This window comes from Pongo abelii, chromosome 13 (assembly GCF_028885655.2).
Source record: "Pongo abelii isolate AG06213 chromosome 13, NHGRI_mPonAbe1-v2.0_pri, whole genome shotgun sequence".
Classification (NCBI taxonomy): Eukaryota; Metazoa; Chordata; class Mammalia; order Primates; family Hominidae; genus Pongo; species Pongo abelii.
In genome coordinates, this window is record NC_071998.2 from 102660791 (window position 1) to 102687207 (window position 26417).

The window sequence follows — 26417 nt, forward strand, 5'->3', positions numbered from 1 at the left end:
GCTCAAGGAACAAAAGAAAAATAGATTAATTGGGCTGCATCAAAATTTAAAACTTTCATGCTTCAAAGAATACCATCAAGAAAGTGAAAGCCAGCTTGGGCAACATAGTGAGACTCCATCTCTACAAAAAAATAAATACATAAAAATTAGCTGGGTATGATGGTGCATGTCTGTGGTCCCAGCTACTTGGGAGGCTGAGGCAGGAGGATTGCTTGAACGTGGGAGGTCAAGGCTGCAGTGAGCTGTGATCAAATACTGCACTCCAGCTTGGGAGACAGAGTGAGACTTAGTCACAAAAAAAAACGGCAAAAACAAAAACAGAAAGAAGGTTAAAGGCAATTCACTGAATAGGAGAAAATATTTGCAAGCCATATAGAGTTGGTCCTCATTATTAGTGGATTTCATATTTGCATATTGTAAACTACTTGCTAAAATTTTATTTGTAACCTCAAACCAGTACTCACTAAGCTTTCCCTGGTCACTTGCAGACATACATGGAGCAGCAAAAAAGATGCAGATGTTCTTTGAGGCTGAGTAAGACCATGCTCTGCCTTCTTGTTTCAACTGTTATACAGAGAAGACCCGAGGATGGGGCCACTGCAGTGTAGTTCAAGAGGCTCTGGTTCAGGGAAGAGTTGGATGGGGTATGAATCCCAACTCTGGGGGTATTAGCTAGTGGGGTGGCCATAGGCAAGTTACTTAACACTTCTGAACCTCCTTTTGTGTTTCATAAAATAAAAGCTACTAGGATGAGTTGTTTTAAGGATTTCAGATTATAGTCTATGTGAGATATGTACAAACATGTACATATTTCCCCTAGAAGCAATGGTTCAGCCTTGGTGGTGACCTTATAGAACAGAAATATTGCGAATAATGAAAATCCACTGAATCTAATAAGGGACTTGTATCGGTAAGATGTAAAGAACTCTTGGCCAGGTGTGGTGGCTCATGCCTGTAATCCCAGCACTTTGGGAGGCCAAGGCAGGTAGATCACCTGAGGTCTGGAGTTCGAGACCAACCTGGCCAACATGATGAAACTCCGTCTCTACTAAAAATACAAAGATTAGCTGGGCATGTCGGTGCATGCCTGTAATCCCAGCTACTCGGGAGGCTGAGGCAGGAGAATCACTTGAACTCGGGAGGCGGAGGTTGCAGTCAACCAAGACTGCGCCACTGCACTCCAGCCTGGATGACAGAGCAAAAATCTTTGTCTCAAAAAAAAAAAAAAAACAAACAAACAAACAAAAAAAAAACTCTTACAACCTCACAAATAACCTAATTGAAAAATGGGCAAAGATTTTGAACAGACATTTCTCCAAAGAAGATATAGAAATGGCAAATACATACATTGAAAGATCCTTAATATTGTTAGCCATAGGGAAATGCAAGTCAAAATCAAATCACAATGAAATATCACTACAAACCAACTAGGATGGTTATAATAAAAAAGATAGACAATAGCAAGTGTTGGTGATTATGTAGAGAAATTAGAACCCTCATACACTGCTTGTGGGAATGTAAAGTACTGTAGCCACTTTGCAAAACAGTTTGACAGCTCCTCAAAATGTTAAACATGAAGTTATCATATGACCCAGCAATTCTAATCATAGGTATATACTTAAAAGAAATGAAAACATCCACACAAAAACCTCTGCATGAATGTTCATAGTAACATTATACATCATAGCCAGAAAGTATAAGCTAATACCCATCAGGCTGGGTGCGGTGGCTCACGCCTGTAATCCTAACACTTTGGGAGGCCGAGGTGGGAGATTTGCTTGAGCCCAGGAGTTCCAGCCCAGCCTGGGCAACATGGCGAAACCCCATCTCTACTAAAAATATAAAAATTAGTTGGGTGTGGTGGCACATCCCTATAGTCCCAGCTACTTGGGAGGCTGAGGTGGAAGGATTGCTTGAGTCAGGGAGGTCGAGGCTGCAGTGAGCCATGATCACACCACTGCACTGCAGCCTAGGTGACAGAGTGAGACCCTGTCTCAAAAACCAAAAAGAAGGAATAAAGCACTGATAAATTCTACAATATGGATGAAACTTGAAAACATTTTGCTAAGTGAAAGAAGCCAGTCATAAGAGACCACTTTTAGTGAGGAGGAGGGTGGGTAATGGAGAGTGACTGCTAATGAGTAGCGTTTTTTTGGGGGGGTGATGAAAATATTCTTAAACTGGTTGTACAATTTTGCCAATATAGTAAAAAACATTGACTTCTACACGTTAAATGAGTGAATTACATGGTACATGAATGATATCTCAATAAAGCTGTTTTTTAAAAAAGGCATATATACTTTCTTCATGTATCCCAAATGGAAACTCTAGGAATATATTCCCTTGTATCAGCGGTCCTCAACCTTTTTGGCACCAGGGACCAGTTTCACTGGAAGACAATTTTTCCATCGACTGTTGCGGGCATGGTTTCGGGGATGATTCAAGTACATTGTGTTTATTGTGCACTTTATTTCTATTATTATTACAATGTAATATATAATGAAATAATTATACAACTCACCATAACCATAGAATCAGCAGGTGAGTTTTCCTGCAACTAGTGGTCCCATCGGGGAGTGATGGGAGACAGTGACAGATCATCAGGCATCAGGCATCATCAGGCACCTGAGTAGTGTGATCCCCATAAGGAACGCACAACCTAGACCCCTCACATGCATAGTTCACAACAGGATTTACACTCCTATGGGAATCTAATGCTGCCACTGATCTGACAGGAGTCGGAGCTCAGGCAGTAATGGGAACGATGGGGAGGGGCTGTAAATACAGATGAAGCTTTGCTTGCTCACCTGCCCCTCACCTCCTGCTGTGCATCCCAGTTCCTGATAGGCTATGGACTACTAACCGTCCATGGCCAAGGGGTAGGAGACTCCTGCTTTATATAGTACTTCTTTAATAAATTAGATATTAAGTCCAGTTTGTACTTACATTATCAAAATAACAATCATAACCATCAGGAGAGGCTTTCCTCAAGGTTTCTTCCAAAGACTCTACTGTCTTGTAGTTAAAGACGACATCAAATCCAAGCTTTTGAAGGTAGGCAACCTTTTCATCAGACCCTGCTGCTCCAACAACTTTGCAGCCCTAAGTAGAAAAAAAAAAAAAAGGAAACCATGAATAAGTCACAAGCATGGACCAACACTACTTTCCTGGTCTAGTACGCCTAGGTTCCCTAAGAACACTCTCTTAGGTGCTGAGCCACATATATAAGGAATAGCATAATGGGCCAACAGATCCCATAGGTGAAATTAGTCCCTGGACCATCCTACAACTCAGCTTCAGCTTGCTTCTGACCACCCAGCAGGTCCCTTCTGCATTTATTTGGTTCATAGTTCCACCAGCTGGTTTCACAACCGATCCATTTGACTTCCTTGGTTCTTTGTTTCTGGGCTTCTCTTCCTTGCAATGCAGTGTATGCCATCTCTTGGTACAGTCATCCTTCAGACTATTATTTTGTCTCAGCTCTGTGACTCCCACATCACAGACAGCCCTCCTGGTAATTGCCCCCTTATCCTTTTTGATTTTTTAGATGTTTATGTTTTTTTGAGACATCGTCTCACTCTGTTGCCCAGGCTGGAGTGCAGTAGCATGAACATGACTCACTGCAACCTTGACCTCTTAAGCTCAAGTGATCCTCCCACCTCAGCCTCCTGAGTAACTGGGACCACAGGTGCATGCCACTACATTTGGCTTTATTTTTTAAATTTTCATGGAGACAGGGTCTCACTATGTTGCCCAGGCTGATCTCGAACTCCTGGGCTCAAGTGATCCTCCTGCCTTGGCGTCCTAAAGTGCTCGGATTACAGGCATGAGCCACTGCACCAGGCCCCCTTTATCGTTTGATTCAGTCCAAAGCACCAGACTACATGCTTCCTAATCACAGAGGAGCTAGGAAGCATTCTGAAAAGCACTTTCAGGATAACACTACAGATTATATTGGTTCATAGAAACTAGCTTTTCAGAAAGCTCCCTTATACTCTAAATGTATTATGAAGACCAGAATATGTGCCACTGTGCATTTTCAATCGAGGAAAAACCCCAATTGGATTTACATGAATCTCTGTACAAATAGTGATGGCCGTATCCATATGCTTTTTCCATTCCTTCATGATTCCAGAAAAAACTATTGCAAGAGAGCCATCCTTGGTCCTTTTTCCTTCTAAGACTATAGACTATCATAGGATGATCTCTTTCACTCTTATGACCTCCTTTATGCAATTATTAATTAATCTATTAATTCTATCTATTAATGTTAGCCCATTTTTTTTCTCCTGAGTTCCAAATCAATATTTCCAACAACCTATAGATGTCCTCACACTTGGATGTCCTGTAGGTCCCTCATAAATAGTGTGTTCAAAAGGAAATATACTTTTTTCCTTGCTTCTTACCTGTTTCTTTTCTATCCACTATTGTAGAGAATGATACCACTCAGTTATCTAAACCTGAAACATGGCTCAAAGGAGAAGCTTTCCTTTGTCTTATGATCCATGTCCAATCATCTGGTTTTCTTCCTCTTTTTTAACCAAACAGCCTTAAAAACCAACTCTGGGCCAGGCGCGGCGGCTCACACCTGTAATCCCAGCACTTTGGGAGGCTGAGGCGGGCAGATCACCAGAGGTCGGGAGTTCAAGACCAGCCTGACCAACATGGAGAAACCCAGTCTCTACTAAAAATACAAAATTAGCCGGGCGTGGTGGCACATGCCTGTAATCCTAGCTACTCAGGAAGCTGAGGCAGGAGAATAGCTTGAACCTGGGAGGCGGAGGTTGCGGTGAGCTGAGATCGCACCATTGCACTCCAGCCTGGACAACAAGAGCAAAACTCCGTCTCAAAAAAAAAAAAAAAAAAAGCTGACTCTGACTTCCAATCTTTGTCGATGCATCAAAATTTTCATTTGAATTATTATAAGAGCCTCCTAAGTGGACTTCTTGTCTCAGTATAGTGTGCCTAGGAACCATCCTCCTACCAAGGCCTAAGTGATGTTTCTAAAAAGCAGAACCAATCATGTTACTTCTTTAAAGATTGAATATAAATTCCTTAGCATGGCAGTCTCCAGTGGAATTTCTACAGGGAAGAGAAGATATTTTAAAAGATGTGTTCATACCATTTCAAGTTTCTCAGGGAAATTCAAAAGGATACTACATTAGTCAACAAGTGCAGGTTATGGGGAAAGGAAGCAATCCCAGAATGTGATGAGCCTTAGCTATGAAAAACTTAATTGCTAATCTAGAAACTGATGCTGCTGCAAGTCATGTAATTCAATTGGAGGACCAGATTAAGAAAGTACAGAATTCAGAGGAAAAAGTACAAAAGATGTAATTATGAGAGCAAAGATAGCATACAAGTATAGTCCTAAGGGAAACAGAATGAACATATACCATTCCTCATGAAGAAAACAGAATAGATGAAAAAAATAATTAAATAGAAGAAGAAAACTGTTCTTCATCTGAAGAATAACGTTGGTCTTCAGATTGTAATGGCTAACTAAGTTGCAGGCAGGATTAAACAAAGACAGACATAGACATTTCCTGGTGATATTTCTAAATTCAAAGAATAACAAGAAATGCTTATAAGCACCTAAAAGAAAAGTCTAATTACCTACAAAGGAAACAGGATCAGATTGGCTTTGAATGTCTCATCTGCAACCCTAAATAGAAATTGAAAAAGTAGAGCAATTTTATAGAGCTCTGAGAGAAAAGGATTGGGTCCTTTGAATTTTTTCTTTAAATTTAGAGACAAGGTCTCACAACATTGCCCAGACTGGTCTTGAACTCCTGAGCTCAAGGGATCCTCTTGCCTCAGCCAGAATTCTGAGAAGCTGGGATTATAGGCACACACCACTGCACCTGGCAGGTCCTTTGAATTCTATATGCATCAAAATTAAAAGGCATTTTCAGATGTCATAACCAAAAAGTTTTAATAATAATATGAGATTTTTATTATTTATTAGATTATTGAATAAAAATCTAGGATGTAGGGGTAGAATATGGGGAAAAATATACTGTTAGAAGTTTATATACATATATTGTATATATGTTTATTTTGGTATATAAAATATGTATATGAATAGTAGCGGGATATAAATAAAACAGATTTTAAATAATTGGTAAAAAGGTAAACATTAGCAGAATGTAAATAAAACTTAGGTTCTCAGTAACTAGAGGAAAAAGAACAAAGAAAATAACACAGAAAGAAATAACCAATAAATGGAAAACAAAGCAAGATAATATAAATATGACCAAACATTCCAGTTATGGCAATTAATATGAATGGCTTAAATTTAACTATTATAACACTGAGACTTTCAGATGGGTTAAAAATGCAAATAGCTGCATTTTACAGAAACACACATAAAATGGACAGAAAGGTCGAATATAAAAGAATAGGTTTAAGCACAAGTCCTATCAAACTTACGGGATAAAAGCCCCTTATGATTTTAATAGGATATTTGAAATTGGAATATTTAGAAATAATCCTAATTCATTTTGTAATTTTAGCATAATCCAAGCCTAGCTAAATTCCAGAACAAAAAGTAAACTTTAAACCAAACTCACTTGTGACTGTAGGTGCAAAAATTCTATTTTAAATGTTATCAAGTCAATTCCAAAGGTATAAGCCCATAATATACCATACATACGTAAAGCTTATTCTGGAAATGTCAGAATGGTTCGACATTGGAAAACTAATGTAATCCATTCACTGAAAAGTGAACCTGATAAATGCTGCAATGGCATTTGATAAAATTTAATATCTATTCCTATTTATTTACTTAGTTAAACAAATTATTCTACAACTTCTATGGTAGCCTCACATTTGTATTCCAAGCTCCTATTAGCACTGGAGACCAGTCCAAACCCTTGGCCGTTGGTTGTAGCCCTGTACTCATCTGTACTCCATCTAACTTGTCCCCTAGGACCTAGGTCATGAATCCTGCATCCCAGCCTTGGGCAAAGGATCAGTCGAGCCAGATCACCTTCCCACTATGTAATAACAAATCCCTACTGTGTCTGAGTTGTCGCCTACTCTATACACACACCATCAGATTGGATCCCCTGAGCAGACATCTGCCTAAATCAGAGCCAACGTTTCCTTGTCCTGGGTACCTCCCAGGAGTTAGTTTGCAAGCCATGGCCCCACTGCTCTGGGCTGAATGCCCATTTCCTTCTAGTACAACAGCCTTGGCAGTGGGGCCACGTGGGTGATGACTCTTAGTTGGCTGATCTCAAGTCCCTTCTTCTATTGCTAAGGACAATCATGAAGAAAGAAGATTAAGCTGTAGCAGTAGAATATTCAGTAAAAAATATGAAAATGATAAATGCTGATAAACTCACTACTCTAGACAGAGGCCATTTCTGACTTGATTATCTGCAATATTATCAAATAACAATGTTCAGCTTATCTTTGGTATAGTTTTCCCCATTCCTCCAATTTCTCAATCTCCAACTTCTAAAGAAGACAACTAGACTATAAACTCCCCGAGGCCAAGGAAGATCTGCTGTGTTCACTGTTGCATTCCCAATGGGTTTTGAATAAAGGCTTGTTACTGGAGAAAGGCACTTACCTTGAGCTTTGCAATCTGCCCCACGACAGAGCCCACAGCTCCAGCTGCTGCATTAACCATCACTGTTTCTCCACCCTTCACACCACAGATTTCAAGTAGGCCAAAGTAGGCAGTCAGGCTAAAGGAAGAAAATTAAGGATATACGAATAGAGTTGTTTCTTTCCTCTATAACTCATTTATATATATCTTGAAGGCCTTCTCAATGGCCCAGTGCCATGGGTCCAAGTAAAAGACAAAAATATAGGAAATAAATATTGCCAGCCACTGTTGCTTTACTTCCTCCATCTCTACTTTCAGATAGGAATAAAGATGATGTGAACTAGGGAGGGAAGGGAGAATTGGCTAGAAAGGGGCTGTATCCTGTCCATTCACAGGCCAAATTTCAGGGGCAAAAGATAGACCATCTTTCTCAAACTTTGGGGATTCAAGAAGAGAGAGCTATGCCTCATTCCCATGTAAGTTCTATGGAGATGATGAGCTTCATGGGAGAAGCCCCCATGTTATCATGCTGACATAGCCACAGAGTAGCTACAATGCTGTGATATTAGGCATGAGAGGGTCACAGGGAGCATCTGGAGCTTTCCATGGCTCCAAAGTGGTATGGAAGACCTTCTGAAATTTCCCTGTATTACCCCAAGTAAGATGTCAAAGTTAGCTTGCAGGAAAAGAGCTACTGGACCTACCAAGATGCAGCACTGGCAGTACTGATGGGGACTGGGTGAAGACACCACCGCATCTCGTTGGACTGCGAGTTTGGAAGGTGATATGATTGAAGACTTTCTTCACAACCAAAGTTTCCTCCTGTCTCCCTTCACCTCTTCTCCCCTACACCTGGCTCACAGTCCAGAGGGAATGACGGATAACAGAGAAGAACAGAGAGGAAGAGCTCTCATCCGTAGAGGGTACAGGGCAGGCAGGAAAGACCAAGAAGTGCTGGAATTGTTTAGCGCCCACTAATTGAATGTAAGAAGTTATTAAGCATCCTCTACTTTCACAGTGATGTCATTGGCAGTGGCAATTTTGAGGAGCTCAAATTCTGAGTGAAATATGAATTTGGGGTACATAGGAGTTGTTTTTGTTTAGAGGCTGATCATTTGGCGCTATATATATATTTCCATTTCATTCCTCAGAAGAGCTTCAAAGTGTAAAAAAGAAAAGGGAAGGAAGGGTGGGAAGAAGGAAAGGGGGAAAGGATCTCAAAACTTAGAGAAAGGAAGTAACTTTGAGCAGGAGACCAGCTTAAGACCAGTACAGATCAAGATCAAGAAGTCGTTGTTGTCCCCCTTCTACTGACACAGAACTTGTATTATCCCTTGGAGCTTTGCAACAACCCCAGGGAGAAGAAAAAAGAAATCCTGAGTTTTAAATTTGAAATGATGTGAGAAATCACTGAATTTAAATGAGGTTTTCTCTTATTACACTAGCCGAAAGGAGGGCTTGAGGTAGAAATGAAGTTCAGTAGTGGAAAATGTTAAGCTATATTTTTGCAGCCCTGAATCTCAGCCAATAAAATCCAGACCCATTATAGTGACTGTTAAGCCACTTGAAGAATTTCAGACAAATTCATGTAAAGTTATTTCTGCATTAAAAAAAAAAAAAAAAAACCTACATGTTGACATTACTTAGCTTACACAGCCTCTGACTATATTTGGGGCCCATGAGAAGTTGGCATTGAATAGAAGGCAGTGACAGGCACAGGTAGCATTTTTTCTAAGAATCCAAATATCTAACATTCCCTTAACACAGTGTTTTTCAAAAGGGGGAGGCAGCACCACCTGTCTCAGAATCACCTGAAATGTGTTTTTTTTTTGTTTTTTTTTTGAGACAGAGTCTCACCCTGTCACCCAGGCTGGAGTGCAATGGGGTGATCTTGGCTCACTGCAACCTCCAACTCCCGGGTTCAAACGATTCTCCTGCCTCAGCCTCCCCAGCAGCTGGGATTGCAGGCATGTGCCGCCACGCCCAGCTAATTTTTTGTATCTTTAGTAGAGACAGGGTTTCACCACGTTAGCCAGGCTAGTCTCGAACTCCTGACCTTGTGATCCGCCCACCTCTGCCTCCCAAGGTGCTGGAATTACCGGTGTGAGCCACCACACCCGGCTGAAATGTTTGTTAAACATTTAGATTCTCAGGCCTCACCCTAGACCCACTGATTCAGAAATAATCCAAATGTTAATAAGACTCTAGATGATTCTTATGAATGCTAGCAATTGAGAACTACTCCCTTTACAAAAAAATTTTTTTTGAGACAGGTTCTTGCGCTGTTGCCCAGGCTGGAGTGCAGTGGCACAATCATGGCTCACTGCAGCCTCAACCTCTAGGGCTCAATCGATCCTCCCACCTCAACCTCTCAAGTAGCTGGGACAAGAGGCACACACCACCACAACCAGCTAATTTCTAAATTTTTTTGTAGAGACAAGGTCTCACTATGTTGCCCAGGCTGGTTTCCAACTCCTTACCTAAGGCGATCGATCCTCCTACCTCAGCCTCCTAAAGTGCTGAAATTACCAGCATGAGCCACCATACCTAGCTGGGATGGGTCAACTTTCAAGAATGCTAGGACTTCTGATATAGACTATAAGAAAAGTTGAACTTTGAAATCTAGGGTGTGTTTTAGCTGTCCAGACTCCACAGATTTAACATTCCCCCCAACGTTTTGCATCATTTCCTTCAATTAAGTTGGAAGAGCGCATGTATTTGCTTTCCAAACCATTGATTCTATTAAGTCCGTCTTAGTCCAAAGTACACCATTAATTTTCCCTCAAGGATTTCTTTACTTTTGACTTCTTCATCCTGTCTCCATTTTATTTTATTTTATTTTTTGTTTTATTTTTTGAGATGGAATCTCGCTCTGTCACCCAGGCTGGAGTGCAGTGGTGCGATTTCGGCTCACTGCAACCTCCACCTCCTGGATTCAAGCGATTCTCCTGCCTCAGCCTCCTGAGTAGCTGAGATTACAGGTACATGCCAGCATGTCTGACTAATTTTTGTGTTTTTAGTAGAGACAGGGTTTCACCATGTTGGTCAGGCTGGTCTCGAACTCCTGACCTTGTGATCCGCCTGCCTCGGCTTCCCAAAGTGCTGGGATTACAGGCGTGAGCCACCGTGCCCGGCCTCCATTTTATTTTAAAAGGAGGTAAGGTTTGGGAAAGGCTTTGTGTATCTTAGGTCGGAATATCTAATTGAAAGCCAACTCTGGAAATATCTAGAAGGTATACTGGGAGAGGGGGATGCTGGTTGTCACAGGTGGAATAACTCAATCAGAAAGTGTAACCTCTGCTTCTCTTTTGGGGTTAGGTGAACTGGCCCAGAAAACTCTGGCATTAGCAAAGAAGACCCATCCCATTGGTCAGTGACTCATAATGACAAGAAGACTCATTGAATGGGTGATGTGTTGCCAGAGGATTCTTAGAAACGGGCATGTATGACTCCCCACCTCAGTCACTAAGAACCACTGGTTGATTGTTTAGAGTAAACATGCATTAACATGCATTCCTTAGTGGCTTGGATCAGATAAATAAGAAATACACATGAGTGAATAAATTACCTTCTCTTTCAGGAGTAAGGATCTCCTAATATTTTACAAATTACCTTCTCAACAACCAGTTTCCTCATGTCTACCTTCACCTCTCCTCCTCCACACCTGGCTCACAGTGCAGAGAGAAGGATGAGTGGGATAACACAGGAAGAGGAAGAGCTCTCACCCGTAGAGGGTACAGGGCAGGCAGGAAAGAATAAGAAGTGCTGGAATTATTTAGTGTCCACTAATTGAATGTAAGAAGGTATTGATTTTAGTAAATATTAATTACTAAAATCTTTATTCATGCCGGGCATGGTGGGTCTAACTGAAATTTTGTATCCTTTGACCAACATCTCCCCAACCCTTCAGCCTCCCGGCCCTTGGTAACTATCATTCTACTCTCTAATTCTATGAGTTCAACTTTTTTAGATTCCACATTTAAGTGAAATAATGTGGTATTTGCCTTTCTGTGCCTGGCTTATTTCACTTAACATAAAGTCCTCCAATGTTGTCACAAATGACAAGATTTTCTTCTTTTTTAAGGCTGGATAGTATTCCGCTGTGTATATAGACTACGTTTTCTTTATCCATTCACCCACTGATGGACACTTAGGCTGATCTTCCTTCTTAGTCCTGCCATCTTCTCTAATCAGCCCCTGAGCCTATCATGCATCAAATATCTTCCTGTTGACGAAGTTCTGAACAAACCGTTTTGGAAAACCAGAGTGTTAGACATTGAAACAAATGGAATATATCCATGAAACTCACCCTGGCATGCCAACTGTCCCCAGAGCCAAAGACAGTGGTATTGTGTCTGGCCACTCTGTCAGCAGCTTTTCCAGATCTTTCCCATCAGAAATGGAGTGCGTTGTCCAGCCTGGAGAAGCCAGTACAATAGTTCCTTTTGGTAGGGCTGCATTTTTACTTTCCACAACTCTGAAAAATAAAGCACATTAAGGCATTAAGGCATGTGACATGTCTTCCCTTTCAAGGGAGTCAGGATGCTGTGGGGTTAGTGTTGACAAAAGTGCACTGAGGTTGATATTCCACGACTGATAGTCCACCACCCCTCTCCATCTTAATTCTTAGCCATTGGCATAGGGGTCACCAGAGAACTCTCAACTGGCCCAGCCACTTGAGGAGTGGCTCATGGGGTGAGGAGCGCCTGTTCTCACCCACATCTCTTTCTTTTAAGCAAGAGGCCTCTGTCCTCTGGCTCAAGGTGACCTGAACACTAGCCTTCTCTTCTTCAGGTGTCACTCTCTTTCCCTTAGCCTTCCACTCTCCAGAATCTTTGAGATTTTCCTCTCTACTGTCCCTTTCACTCAACATATAAGCATGCTCAACTCTGCCATCTTATAATCCCATCCCTCCCCTATCTCCTTGCTCCTTCGTCTTCCTTTTTCAGCCAAACTTCTTCACTTCCCATTCATGTGCTAACCCGCTGCAACCTGCCTTCCACCCCTACTACTCCACTAAGGTCCCAACAACCTCCTGAGCACAAAATCCAGTGGATATTCCTTAATCATTGTCTGATTTTACTTTTCCACTCTCTCTCTCTCTCTCTATATATATATATGTATACTTTTTTTTTTAAGATGGAGTCTTGCTCTTGTCGCCCAGGCTGGAGTGCAATGGTGTGATTTCAGTTCACTGCAACCTTCACTTCCTGGGTTCAAGCAATTCTCCTGCCTCAGCAGCTGGGATTACAGGCGCCCGCCACCACACCAGGCTAATTTTTGTATTTTTAGTAGGGACGGGGTTTCACCATGTTAGCCAGGCTGGTCTTGAACTCCTGACCTCAGGTGATCCACCTGCTTTGGCCTCCCAAAATGCTAGGATTACAGGTGTGAGCCACTGCGCCCAGCCTACCCTTTTCCACTCTATTAACACAGGGTCACCCAAAAGTCTTCCCTCATTCGTTCCCAGGGTACTGATCTCTGCTGGCTTTTTGCCTCCTCCTCTAAGCTGCACCCTTTCTGTCTCATTTACTGATTCCCTTTTCTTCATCCAACTCTTTATCCTTCTGTACCATCTTTACTCCCCAGATCATAGTGTTATATAACACATATTTATTCTAGAAAATTTTAAACATATAAAATAAAAATATCCGTTCTAATCTCGCAGCACAAAGACAATTGCTAACATTTGGGTGTATTTTATGTCAATCTTAATGGTATATTTAAAAATGTGTACTATACTTATTTTTTTATTTTTTATTTTTTGAGACAGAGCCTTGCTCTGTCACCTGGCTGGAGTGCAATGGCACCATCTCGGCATACTGCACCTCTGACTCCCAGGTTCAAGCAATTCTCCTGCCTCAGCCTCCCGAATAGCTGGGACTACAGGTGCGTGCCACCACGCCCAGCTAATTTTTGTATTTTTAGTAAAGACGGGGTTTCACCATATTGGGCAGGATGGTGTTGATCTCTTGACCTTGTGATCCGTCTGCCTCGACCTCTCAAAGTGCTGGGATGCAGGCGTGAGCCACCGCGCCCGGCTGTATTATACATATTTACATAATTGAAGTAATTTTATATGTTTTATAACCTATAATTTATCTGTCAACACTACATTGGTCTATATAATTTATACTTTTTTCCATGTTAGTAAGAATCCTTCAAAAAATGTAATGAATTTAATTACGCCCCCGTTATTAGGATACTTTCAGTATTTTTCCTAATGTTAATTATTTTTTTCCTTTTTTCTCTGAGTCCACTTGCTAGGAAATATATTTTAATTAATATTCATAAACATGATTATTATTTTCTTTTCTTTTCTTTTTTTTTTTTTGAGACACGGTCTCTCTCTGTTGCTCAGGCTGCAGTGTAGTGGTGTAATCATGGCTCACTGCAACCTCAACCTCCCCTGAGCTCAAATGATCTTCCCACCTTGGCCTCCTGAGTAGCTGGGACCACAGTAGCACACTACCACATCCAGCTAATCTTTTTTTTTTTTTTTTTTTTGAGACGGAGTCTCGCTCTATTGCCCAGGCTGGAGCACAGCGGTGCAATCTCAGCTCACTGCAGGCTCCGCCTCCCAGGTTCACACCATTCTCCTGCCTCCGCCTCTAGAGTAGCTGGGACTACAGGCGCCTGCCAGCACGCCCGGCTAATTTTTTGTATTTTTAGTAGAGATGGGGTTTCACCGTGTTAGCCAGGATGGTCTCCATCTCCTGACCTTGTGATCCACCTGCCTTGGCCTCCCAAAGTGCTGGGATTACAGGTGTGAGCCACCACGCCAGGCCAATTTTTTTTTTTTTTTTTTTTTTTGAGACTAGAGTTTCAATCTGTTGCCCAGGCTGGAGTGCAATGGCACGATCTCAGCTCACTGCAACCTCCGCCTCCCAGGTTCAAGCAATTCTCGTGCCTTGGCCTCCTGAATAGCTGGGATTACAGGCGCCCACCACCACGCCTGGCTAATTTTTGTATTTTTAGTAGAGACAAGGTTTCACCATGTTGCCCGGGCTACTCGTGAACTCCTGACCTCAGGTGATCCACCCTCCTCAGCCTCCCTAAGTACTGAGATTACAGGCGTGAGCCACTGCATCCAGACTTTTTTGTAGTTTTGTAGAGATGGGGTTTACCACGTTGCCCAGGGTGGTCTCAAACTCCTAGATCCACCCACCTCGGCCTCCTGAAGTGCTGGGATTATAGGAATGAGCGACTGCACCTGGCTCAATACCGTTTCCTTAGTCAGGATTTCTATAAATGGTATTACTAGGTCAAAGAGTATTAAAACATTTGTAACTCTTGCTGCATATTGCCAAATTCCCAAATTCCTTTCTAGAAGGTTGTGCCAACTTCCACTTCCACCATCAATGTATGAGTGTATCATCTCCATTACTATTATATTTAAAAAAATAGTTTGCCAATCCAGCAAACACAAATACATGTTCATTTCTTTCATTATTAGCAAGAAACGTATAAGACGTATATGAAGAAAACTGTTAATGGGATATAAGACAAAATGAATAAATGGAGAAGCATACCTTGTGTTTGGAGAGAGAAATTGTAAAGATGTCAGTTTCCTCTAAATAAATCTGTAAGGTCATTGAAATCCCAGTAAAGATCCATAGAAGATTTCTACCAATGGTATTATAATAACTGGCTAGTCATTGAGACACAAAATTCAAAAAAATAAAGAATGAGATGTTTGTTTTTTTTAAGAGACAAGGTTTTGCCATGTTTTCCAGGCTGGTCTTCAACTCCTGAATTCAAGCAATCCATCCACCTTGGCCTCCCAAAGTGTTAGGATTACAGGTGTGAGCCACTGAACCTGCTCCCACTCATAAAAGCTAAATGACTCAAAATTTTTGTCATAAAAAATTAAAGTATAAAATACAGAAAACATGAATACTTTTTTTTTTTTTTTGAGATGGAGTCTCACTCTGTCATCCAAAGCTGGAGTGCAATGGTGCGATCTCTGCTCACTGCAACCTCCTCCTTGGTTCAAGTGATTCTCCTGCCTCAGCTTCCCAAGTAGCTGGGATTACAAGCGCCCACCACTGTGCCCAGCTAATTTTTGTATTTTTAGTAGAGACGAGGTTTCATCGTGTTGGCCAGGCTGGTTTTGAACTCCCGACCTCAGGTGATCCGCTCACCTTGGCCTCCCAAAGTGCTGGGATTGCAAGTGTGAGCCACCGCCCCTGGCATGAATAAATATTTTAGTAATTATGGTGTGGGGAATCCCTTTCTAAGCATGAGATGAAACCAAAGGACCATAATTATAAATACTTATAATTTTACCACATAAAATTTTAAACTGTAATTGGACACAGAAGAAAGATCAACAAAGGCCCAAACATTTGCAACACTAATATCCTGAACATACAAGAAGCTTTTACAAATCAATGTAACGAACGATAAGACCTAAAGGAAAAGGGCAAAGGATATAAACAGATAATCCACAGAAGAAAATTGAGAATTAACTTACAAAAAGAAGGTCAACAGCACTAATAATAAAAGAAATGCAAACTAAACTAACCATAAAGTATCAATATATTTATCTCAGGTTGCCGAGACTGATGGTGAACAGTATAATGGAAACAGGTTAATACTATTTGTAGGAGTGAACATTCATACATTTTTTTTTTTTTTTTTGAGACCAAGTCTCACTCTATTGCCCAGGCTGGAGTGCAGAGGTGTGATCTCAGCTCACTGCAACCTCTGCCTCCTGGGTTCAAGTGATTCTCATGCCTCAGCCTCCTGAATAGCTAGGATTACAGATGCCCACCAACACACTTGGCTAATTTTTGTATTTTTAGTAGAGATCAGGTTTTGTCATGTTGGCCAGGCTGGTCTCAAACTCCTGACCTCAAGTGATCCTCCGGCCTCAGCCTCCCAAAGTGCTGGGATTACAGGCATGAGCCACTGCATCCAGCCTTCATATAATTTTTCTGAAGAACAATTTGTCATCACCTTTTCAGATTAAAAATATACATTTCTTTGGGTCTAGAATTTATACTTCTGGGAATTTAATGTAAAGCAATACTCATCCAAGAGGGCAAAGAATACACAGATATACACATATAAATACATACATGCTCCTTGAAGAATTATTTGTGATAGAAAAAATTGAAAACAGTTGTTATCAGTAGTAGATTAGTTAAATGGTGGAATATAATAAAATAACTTGCAGCTATTAAAAGGTAGGTGGTCTATTTATATACTGTCAATGAAAGATATCCTTAACATAATAATTGAGAGAAAACAGTTTTCTGAAGGGCATATGATTCCATTTAAAATTTATATATAGGCCAGGTGCAGTGGCTCATGCTTGTAATACCAGCACTTTGAGAGGCCGAGGCAGGCGGATCATCTGAGGTTGAGAGTTCGAGACTAGCTCGACCAACATGGAGAAACCCCATCTCTACTAAAAATACAAAATTAGCTGGGTGTGGTGGTACATGCCTGTAATCCCAGCTACTCGGGAGGCTGAGGCAGGAGAATCAGAATCGCTTGAACCTGGGAGGTGGAGGTTGTGGTGAAAAAATGACAATTTCACATCCTTCTCTCCTTTCCAGCTAGTCAGGAAGGGGACAGAATTTCCCAAGTTGATTCCAGGATCACACAGTGAGTGAACAACACAGGCTGAAGAAATTGTAGGAGCAATGGACAGAGACAGGACCCAGCAGGAGGTAGAGGAGATATATTTTCCAAGCATTGGGACAAATGGAAATAATTACCTGGCCACTTGCTGCCCCATCATTTTATCACCTTCCTTCAAACTTCTGGCTGCGAATCTGCAAAAAAAAAAAAAAAAAAAAAAAAAAAAAAAAAAAAAAAAAAAAAAAAAAAAAAATAGATAAGTAAATAAAATTCCATTCTTAATACATAGGAGCATCAGGGGACTGTTTTGAGTTTCAAGCCAAATGAAAAACTGCTGGGTAAGTGTATGCGGCAATAAAACCCAGACAGATGAAGGGCTACAACTAGGTGAGATGCAGGAGGAAAGCTGTTAGAGGAAGTTCTGCTCTGTGACCTCAGATAAGCACTCCAGTTGGATTTTTTTATGAATGGACACAAAAGTCTTGCTGCCGTGTTCAAGTAAAGATGAATTTCTACCAATGACTTTAAAAATAGAACCCAGGCACCACTGGGTAGTTATTACCGAAAACACTAGCTACGCAAAAAGATGCCAATTAACATATTTAAACTGTATTTTCCACTTAAGATTTGAATCTTTATCAATCAGCTATGAAAAAAAGTGTAAAAGAATGATGGCTATGTTATTTACCGGGGCAAAAAAATACTGAGGACTTAGTGGTCAATAAAGGCTTTTGATTTCCTCCCCTCCCTGAGTTGTTTGCTGAGGATATAAGTTTGAGTCAACTGCAGATTTACCTACATTAAAAGAATACAGGTAAATGGAAGGCCAGAAAAGCTGATTTTAGTCTTCGCATCTTCCGCTATCCAAATTACTTGCCAGTAGTGAAATGCACAAATTGGGGTTTGGCTTCTTTTTTCTTTATGAGACGGGGTCTTGCTCTGTTACCTAGGCTGGAGTGCAGTGGCACGATCTTGGCTCGCTGCAACCTCTGCCTCCCAGGCTCAAGTGATCTTTCTGCCTCACCCTCCTGAGTTGCTGGGACCACAGGCCTGTGCCACCACACCCGGCTACTTTTTTTGTATTTTTAGTAGAGACAGGGCTTTACCGTGTTGCCCAGGCTTTATTTTTTTCTTTTAAGGTTTTTTTTTTCCTTCTTTTTTTTTTTTTTTTTCCTGGAAGTAATTCTGTTGAGCAGTGAAAGGCAAATTGTGCAGAGCAGATAGGAGACGGCTGGGACAAAGGGACTGAGGTGATCCCTCACTAAGCTACTTAGACCTTTGCCTGCAAAAGACGAGCGTGCATGAATCCCATCACTGATACTGGCTGGGAGAAACAGAGGGAAAGTGACAATGTTTTAAGTCAGTTGGATATTCTAAAAGATGGAACTTCTTCCAAATAGCATTTAACACAGCATTAGCATTTTGAGGGGGGAAATAAATAATACCTCATGTAAGGATCCACGGTGAGGAACAAAGCTTCAAGCAGGACCTCTACAAAATAAAGCATTCCATAGGCAATTAGAAACTCAAGGCCTGAGAGGAACAATAGACACTGAGCACCACTAGACAGGGGCGTGGGAGGTACCATGCTCACTGCCTGGGCGACAGGATCATTCGTACACCAAACCTCAGCCACATGCAATTTACCCGTATAACAAGCCTGCATATGTACCCCTAAAACTAAAATAAATGTTGAACAAAAAAACGGAACTCAAGGCCTGATGCCTTTGTTTTTGGCATTCTTTTTTTTTTTATTTTTATTTTTATTTTTTTTTGAGAGGGAGTCTCGCTCTGTCTCCCAGGCTGGAGTGCAGTGGCGCGATCTCAGCTCACTGCAAGCTCCGTCTCCTGGGTTCATGCCATTCTCCTGCCTCAGCCTCCTGAGTAGCTGGGACTACAGCTCGATCTCCTGACCTCATGATCTGCCCGCCTCGGCCTCCTAAAGTGCTGGGATTACAGGCGTGAGCCACCATGCCCGGCCTCTTTTTTTTTTTTTTTTTTTTTTTGAGACCTAGTCTTGTTCTGTTGCCCAGGCTGGAGTGCAGTGGCTTGATCTCTGAACACTGCAACCTCCATCTCCCAGGTTTAAGTGATTCTCGTGCCTCAGCCTCCTGAGTAGCTGGGATTACAGGCGCCCACCACTGCGCCCGGCTAATTTTTGTATTTTTAGTAGAGACAGGGTTTCACCATGTTGGCCAGGCTGGTCTCGAACTTCTAACCTCAAGAGATCTGCCCACCTTGGCCTCCCAAAGTGCTGGGATTACAGGCATGAGCCACCATGCCCAGCCTGTTTTGGGTATTCTAAAAAAACACAGATAATACTTCTGCTTCAGGAATGTCTTCCCATCTCTGCTTTCTATCGCAGAGACAAGAAGGGGTTCTCATTTTTGGCCCAGCCCAGTTAATAATAATAATAATAACGCTATTTACTCAGCACTCATTCCATGCTTTACATGAATTATGTCATTTGATATTCAACAAATATTGTTTCCATTTTATTTAAGGTTAGGTTAAGTAACTTGCCCAAGGCCACACTTAAACCATTATGTTACAGTGCTCACCATATGGTTCCATTGCCAGCCCCAGCTAGTGTGAGAGAACATGCATTTTGCTGGAGTGACTCTCATGTATACATTCTTTGGAATTTTAAATTTGAGTCATGGCTGTCACAGCTTAGATGGGACTGATGATCACTTTGTCATGCTACTTGATTGCTTCCCCTTTTCTCAAAAGCTTACCTACCTGTAAACACTCCTTAGAGACTCATCTTTTTTTTTTTTTTTTGAGATGGAGTCTTTTTCTGTCACCCAGGCTGGAGTGCAGTGGCGCGATCTTGGCTAACTGCAATCTCCACCTCCCGGGTTCACGCTATTCTCCTGCCTCAGCCTCCCGAATAGCTGGAACTACAGGTGCTCACCACCACACCCGGCTAATTTTTTGTATTTTTAGTAGAGATGGGGTTTCACCGTGTTAGCCAGGATGGTCTCGATCTCCTGACCTTGTGATCTGCCTGCCTCAGCCTCCCAAAGTTCTGGGATTACAGGTGTGAGCCACTGCGCCCGGCCGAGACTCATCTTATAGTCTGAACTCTTCGTATAGCTACTGGGCAGTGCTTACCTCACTGCCATCATCAGGCTCATGAGGATAGAGAGGACATCCTCCCCATAGTCTGGTCAAAGCCATGAAGAGTAATGCACTCAAGCATGAATTTCAATTATCAATGAAAACAGGGGAATCCTGCCACGTGACATCGAGGATTCATACTGAGAACCCTGGAAAGGTCTTTGTGGCAGATTGCAAAATCGCCACAAATAACTCCCACCCTTGTGTGCTGGTCTCCTTGCCACTTCTCCCATCAAGAAATCTATTTTCTGCCTCTCGAATCTGAGCTTGGTTTTGTGATTTTCTTTGACCATGGGATATTAGCGAACGTGGCACAAGTAGAGGCTTGAAAAGCGCTTGCACAGTGGGGCATGGTGGCTCACACCTTTAATCCCAGCACTTTGGGAGGTCAAGGCGGGCTGATCATCTAAGGTCAGGAGTTCAAGACCAGCCTGGCAAAGATGGGAAACCCCGTCTCTAATAAAAATGCAAACATTAAGGCCAGGCACTGTGGCTCACGCCTGTAATCCCAGCACTTTGGGAGGCCGAGGCAGGTGGATCACCTGAAGTCAGGAGTTTGAGACCAGCCTGGCCAACATGGTGAAACTCCATCTCTACTAAAAATACAAAAAAAAAAAAATTAGCCGGGCGTGTTGGTGGGCACCTGTAATCCCAGCTACTCAGGAGGCTGAGGCAGGGAGAATCGCTTGAACCTGGGAGGCAAAGATTGCAGTGAGCCGAGATTGCTCCACTGCACTCCAGCCTGGGTGACAGAGCAAGACTCCGTCTCAAAAAAAAAATACAAGAATTAGCGGGGCATGACGGCGCACACCTGTAATCCCAGCTACTCAGGAGGCTGAGGCAAGAGAATCGCTTGGACCCAGAAGGCAGAGGTTGCAGTGAGCTGAAATCACACCACTGCACTCCACCCTGGGCAACAGAGCAAGACTCTGTCTCAAAAAAAAAAAAGAGAAAGTGCTTGCACATTGGAGCTTGCCAACTCCTGCTGCTCTAGATCTATGGGGCCACTATAAGAACAGAGCTCCAGCTAGCCTGCTAGAAAGGCCACATAGATGAGAACTAAGGCATGCACCCCAACAGAAAGCCTGCTAACCAGTAGACATGTGAGCAAGGCCCATCCTAAATTAACCATTTACCCCAGATGAGACCTAAGAAGAACCACCCAGCTTAACTCAGCCCAAATTGCCAACCCAAAGAATTGTGAACTAATAAACCATTGTTGCTCAAAGTCACTAAACTTCGGGGTAGTTTGTTATGCAGCAAAAGCTAACTGACACAGTCCCTTCCAACTCTGAAATATTTTTAGTACGACTTACCTCCATTTTTTAAGGGTGGGAGCTCAGCTGTCTTCAACTCAAAGTCACTATTAGTAGGATAGCCAACAAAGTGCTTCTTCAGGGTCCATGTCTTAGTACGAACCATCCTGAAGCTCCTAGAACACAGTAAATATGTAGTCAACTGCCATGAAGTGACTGCATTCTAACAGTTCTCTAGCCATCAAACTGAGACCAGACAGCACAACTACAATATCCTCAAATCCTATCATTATCACATCACGCCAACCACATTCATTTAACATTTACTATGTTTCTGGTGCTGTGCTAAACACTTCATATAGATTACCTCATTTTATCCTTATAACTTCCCTATAAGATAGACATTAGTATCATTGCCAGTGTGCGGATGAGGAAACTGAGGTTTAAAGAAATCTTCAAGATGAGGAAAAAATATAAAACAACAAGGAAATTCTTCCCAGCCACTGCCAGGCTAGAGTTTCTCTACGGCACTGAACAGTTACCGTGAGTGCGAATATTCCATTCCGTCTCTCATCTCACATGGAGTGAATTCTAAGAAAAAGCATCAAACACAAAGAACCCAATAGATAGAAGTCCATGCACCTCTTTCAGATGGAAAGAGCCAGGCATTTCAAGGCAGTCTCAGAACTCCTGAAAACCACCGGGGGGCGCCGCTGCTCCGCCCCATTTTCAGGTGCGGTTTTTTTTGTTGTTGTTGTTTGTTTGTTTTTAATACTTTTTTTTTCTCTCTTTCTTGTAGAGAGGAGCCTCACTGTGTTGCCTAGGCGATCCGCCCACCTCTGTCTCCCAAAGTGCTGGCATTACAGGTGTGAGCCTCTTGCACTCAGCCATCGGGTGCGAATTTTCTTTGGCCCAGGAGGGATTTGAGTTTAAACTCCACACCAAACCGATTTTGAGCTGAAACGCTACACCAAAGCAAGGGGAGATGATGAAGGCTGCCCCGAGCTGGGGGTTCAGGACGTTCTGCTTGGACTGAACTCTGCCGAATCACTTGGGACCTGCGCCTTCCCGCGGGTGCATCCGCTACAAACAATCCAGTTACAAAACGATCTGGAGCTGCCGGTGACCTCCCCAGCTCCCCCACGGGTGCCGCGGGGAGGGGACACGGGTGGCCTGGAGGGAGCACTCCCGCATTGCGAGGGAGCCAGGGGGGCGGTCCGATCTACAGCCCGGGGTTGTTCCTTCTTTTCTTTTTTTAAAATTAAGACTTTTTTTTTTTTTTTTTTTTTTTTTTTTTGTGACGGAGTCTCGCTCTGTCGCCCAGGCTGGAGTGCAATGGTGCGATCTCAGCTCACTGCAACCTCCGCCTCCCGGGTTCAAGCGATTCTCCTGTCTCAGCCACCTGAGTAGCTGGAATTACAGGCGCCCGCCACCACGCCCGGCTAATTTTTGTATTTTCAGTAGAGACGGGGTTTCCCCATGTTGGCCAGACTGGTCTAGAACTCCAGAGCTCAAATGATCCGCCCGCCTCGACCTTCCATAGTGCTGGGATTACAGGCCTGAGCCACCGCGTCCGGCCCTACGTATCATTTTTATGGTGAGACATTTGCAGTTTACTCTGTTATTTTGAACTACACATTATTGGCTCTAGTCACTCAGCTGTGCAACAGATCTCAGAACCTATTCCTCTCGTCTCTGAACTTTGTACCCTTTGGCCAACAAGCCCCCACTCCCCCTCGAACCCGCTCCCAGCCTCTGGCAACCATCATTCTAGTCATTATTTCTACGAGTTCAACTTTTTTAGAGTCCACACATCTTTGTCCCTTTCCCCAAAAAAGCAACAGCTGGGCTTCCAAACTCGCTACAAGTCCAGAAGCCCTCCTGGAAAGGGTCTGGCCGCAGAGGGGCGAGGTCGCGGGAAGGTCTCGCCCGCCCGAGGAGGGGGCCTGGCGCGGCGCCCGGCCTTTGCCCGCTCGCCCTTTGCTCCCACCCTCGCCGCTCGCCCTTTGCTCCCACCCTCGCCGCCCGCCACCGCCACCCGCCGCCCGCGTGCCCATTCCCGAATCCCCACCCCGATCTTTCTTCTTCTACCCTCCCCCCGTTGTGCAGTCCCGCAAGTTCCCTGGCCAGCCCCCTCCCGGGTGCAGGCAGCTACCGGGTGTCCCGGGTTGTAACCAAGCTTTCCTATTCCCTTGGGCGCGCGGCTCCAAGCTCTCCAAGGAACTGCAGGGCCGGGAGGCGTCGGGACCTCGGCTCCCAAGATCCTCCGAGTGCAAGACCCAGCGGTCATTTCGACGTAAGGGGAGGAGGTCTAAGAGGAAACCTCCTCCACTGGGGCGTCTAGAAACTTGGCAGGAAGAAAGCAAGGGGGTTAGAGGAGGGAGAAAAGGGAAGGAAAGAAAGCAGGAGGTCTACTTACAGGAGCCCGAAGGTTCCACTGCCTGGAAAAGGCGGCTGGGACTGCGCAACCAGGTGCCCGGGGTCCGGCTTATGACAGGTCCCAGGAGAGGGTGGGGCCACCCCAGGGCGGGGCTGCTTCTTTAGGGTGAGAGCCCGGCCCCGAAAAGGTCACAGGAGGAAAATCAGGGTCAGGGAAATCTGAGTGCGTTTGTGTGTGTGTGTGTGCCTATGTGCATGTGCGCGCGCGTGTGTGTGCATGTGTGTGTGCGTGTGTGTGTGTGTGTGTGTGTGTGTAGGGGGGTTGGGGACTTCTGATAGTAAAATCCCTAACAGAGCTTTGTCCAGGTGACACTGGACCTCCGCTTGGGGTCCTAATTTGGAGCCCGGCGGAAATATGCCCCGTGGGGGAACCAGCCGTGGCATCTGCCAAGCAGGCCAGAAGGGTCCAAAGGCAGGGCTGGGGCGGCCGCAGCCCTAATAAGCCCCCGGTGCTGGCTCCGATCCCTGGGATCCCCGTCAGCCCTGCCGCTTGCCCGCAGTGCAAGCTTTCGCCCAGGGCTGGGGTGCAGACACCCTGCCTGTCTGTCCCCAGTTCGCCTGCTGAACACCTACTCGTCTTCCACCAGCCAATTCAAGGTCACCTCTGTGAACCCTTGCCAGACCCCCCCAGGCAGGAGTGAGCACTCTTGCCACTGAGGCACCCCACCCATCACACCCTAGCAAACATCAGGCCTTGACCCGGCCTCTGCAAGGAGAGGTGGTCTCAGGCAGGGGTTGAACGTGAAGCTAAGTCGTTGGTATTAGACGGCTGCAGGTTCGAAGCCTGCACTTGCCACTTACTAGTGGTGTAGCTTTCAAAGACTTACTTACCTTCTCCTTGCCTCACTCAGTTCAGCCATCTGCAAGATGGGGATAAGAAGAATGCCTAACTCCCAGTCATTATGAAGATTCAATGTCTTTAATTTATTTAATTTTAATTATTTTGAGGTCTTGCTCTCTCACCCAGGCTGGAGTGCAATGGTGGGTATCATAGCTCATTGCAGCCTTGAACTCCTGGACTCAGGTGATCCTCCTTCAGCCTCCCTAGAAGCTAGGATTACAGGCCCACCACCACACCTGGCTCAATGTCTCTCCTTGTAAGGATACCCATCATATTGGATTAGAGCCCCACTTGTCAGCCTCAGTTTAACTTAATCACGTCTTTGAAGGCCTTGTCTTCAAATACTGTCAAATGGATTAGGGCTCATGAATATGGCCTCATTTAACCTTAATTACCTCTTCAAAGCCCCTATCTCCAAATACACTTACATTCTGAGTACTGGGACTTGGGGATTTTAACACATGAAATTGGGGAAGACACAGTTCAGCCCACAATAGAGTGTGTGGACCAAGTGTGGTGGATGCATACCACAGGATGTACGCAGCATCAGAAGCACTGGATTCAATGTACATAAAGCAACTTGGATGGACCCTAAAAACTCAATGCCGAGAGTTGAATTCTTCACACTCATCAGAGTTTGTGGCACTTTATCCCCACTGGTCTGCCAAATTCTTTCTTTCTCATTCTCTCTCTCTCTCTCATTAATTTATGTAACTTAAAACAAAATAAAACAAAACTCCATTCCCAGGCTGGGTGCTGTGGCTCATGCCTGTAATCCTAGCACTTTTGGAGTCTGAGACAAAAGCACCACTTGAGGCCAAGCATTCCAGACTTGCGTGGGCAACATAGCTTTAACCTGGGAGGTGGAGGCTGCAGCGAGCTGCAATCGTGGCACTGCACTCTAGCCTGGGTGTCTAAGTGAGATCACATCTCAAAAGAAAACCAAAAAAACTCCATTCCCTGCTTTTCTCCTCCTACTATAGGTAACTACTGTGATGTATTTGATTTGCATACAGTTTTTTTTTTTTCCGTGTTCTTACATAATGGGCACTGTGGTCATATACATTTAATTTATAGAAACGGTATTGGGTTACATATAGCATTCTGCTTCTCTCTCTTTTTTTTTTTTTTCTTTTAAGATAACTTGTTATAGAATCACTGTTTCTTTTGGATATTAGAAGTGTTAATAAAATTGCAGCATAAAAAGTCTTTGCAAAGTAAGAATAACAGAAAAAAGTGCCAGAAACACAGTGTGGCTCACATATTTACTCACTTGACATTAAATTGAAGATATGGATAAGATTGGGACACACCAGGTCAAATAAAATCTCTTTCCCAAACATGATGACTCAGTCAGTGTCAAAGGCCGCAGTTTGTCAAGTCATGGTGATTAAGTTAAATCATGGCTGTCACATACTCGCACACAGAGACTTAGAATATGGAATAAAGGATCAAGGAAAAAGATTTTCCTCTGCTTTACCCTAAGACAAAACTCTACTCAGTTCAGTTCTCTGATCTGAGGTTTCAGTGAGTTCTGATCTAACTGTGGAGGCAACAGTTCACTTAAAACAATAAAATAGTCACAAACAAGTAATTAAAAAATGCTTTT

The 26417-nt window shown here is 43.4% G+C and overlaps 1 protein-coding gene across 2 annotated transcripts in view; it reads right to left on the reverse strand.

The window, feature by feature from the left end:
• PTGR1 (prostaglandin reductase 1) overlaps positions 1-24542 on the reverse strand; it is a 35436-nt gene extending 10894 nt beyond the window's left edge. The window contains exons 1-7 of one of the 2 annotated variants that reach the window (XM_024252729.3): positions 23948-24542; positions 21589-21704; positions 18595-18640; positions 17287-17343; positions 11868-12035; positions 7580-7697; positions 2947-3102 (exon numbers count right to left, since the gene is read on the reverse strand). In XM_024252729.3, the coding sequence (XP_024108497.1) occupies positions 2947-3102; positions 7580-7697; positions 11868-12035; positions 17287-17343; positions 18595-18640; positions 21589-21694 (651 nt within the window). In that variant the 5' untranslated portion in view covers positions 21695-21704; positions 23948-24542. Of the gene's footprint in view, positions 1-2946; positions 3103-7579; positions 7698-11867; positions 12036-17286; positions 17344-18594; positions 18641-21588; positions 21705-23683; positions 23832-23947 lie in introns of those variants that run through there. The other variant, XM_024252727.3, reaches the window with a different exon arrangement.
• Between the last annotated feature and the right edge of the window lie 1875 nt (positions 24543-26417).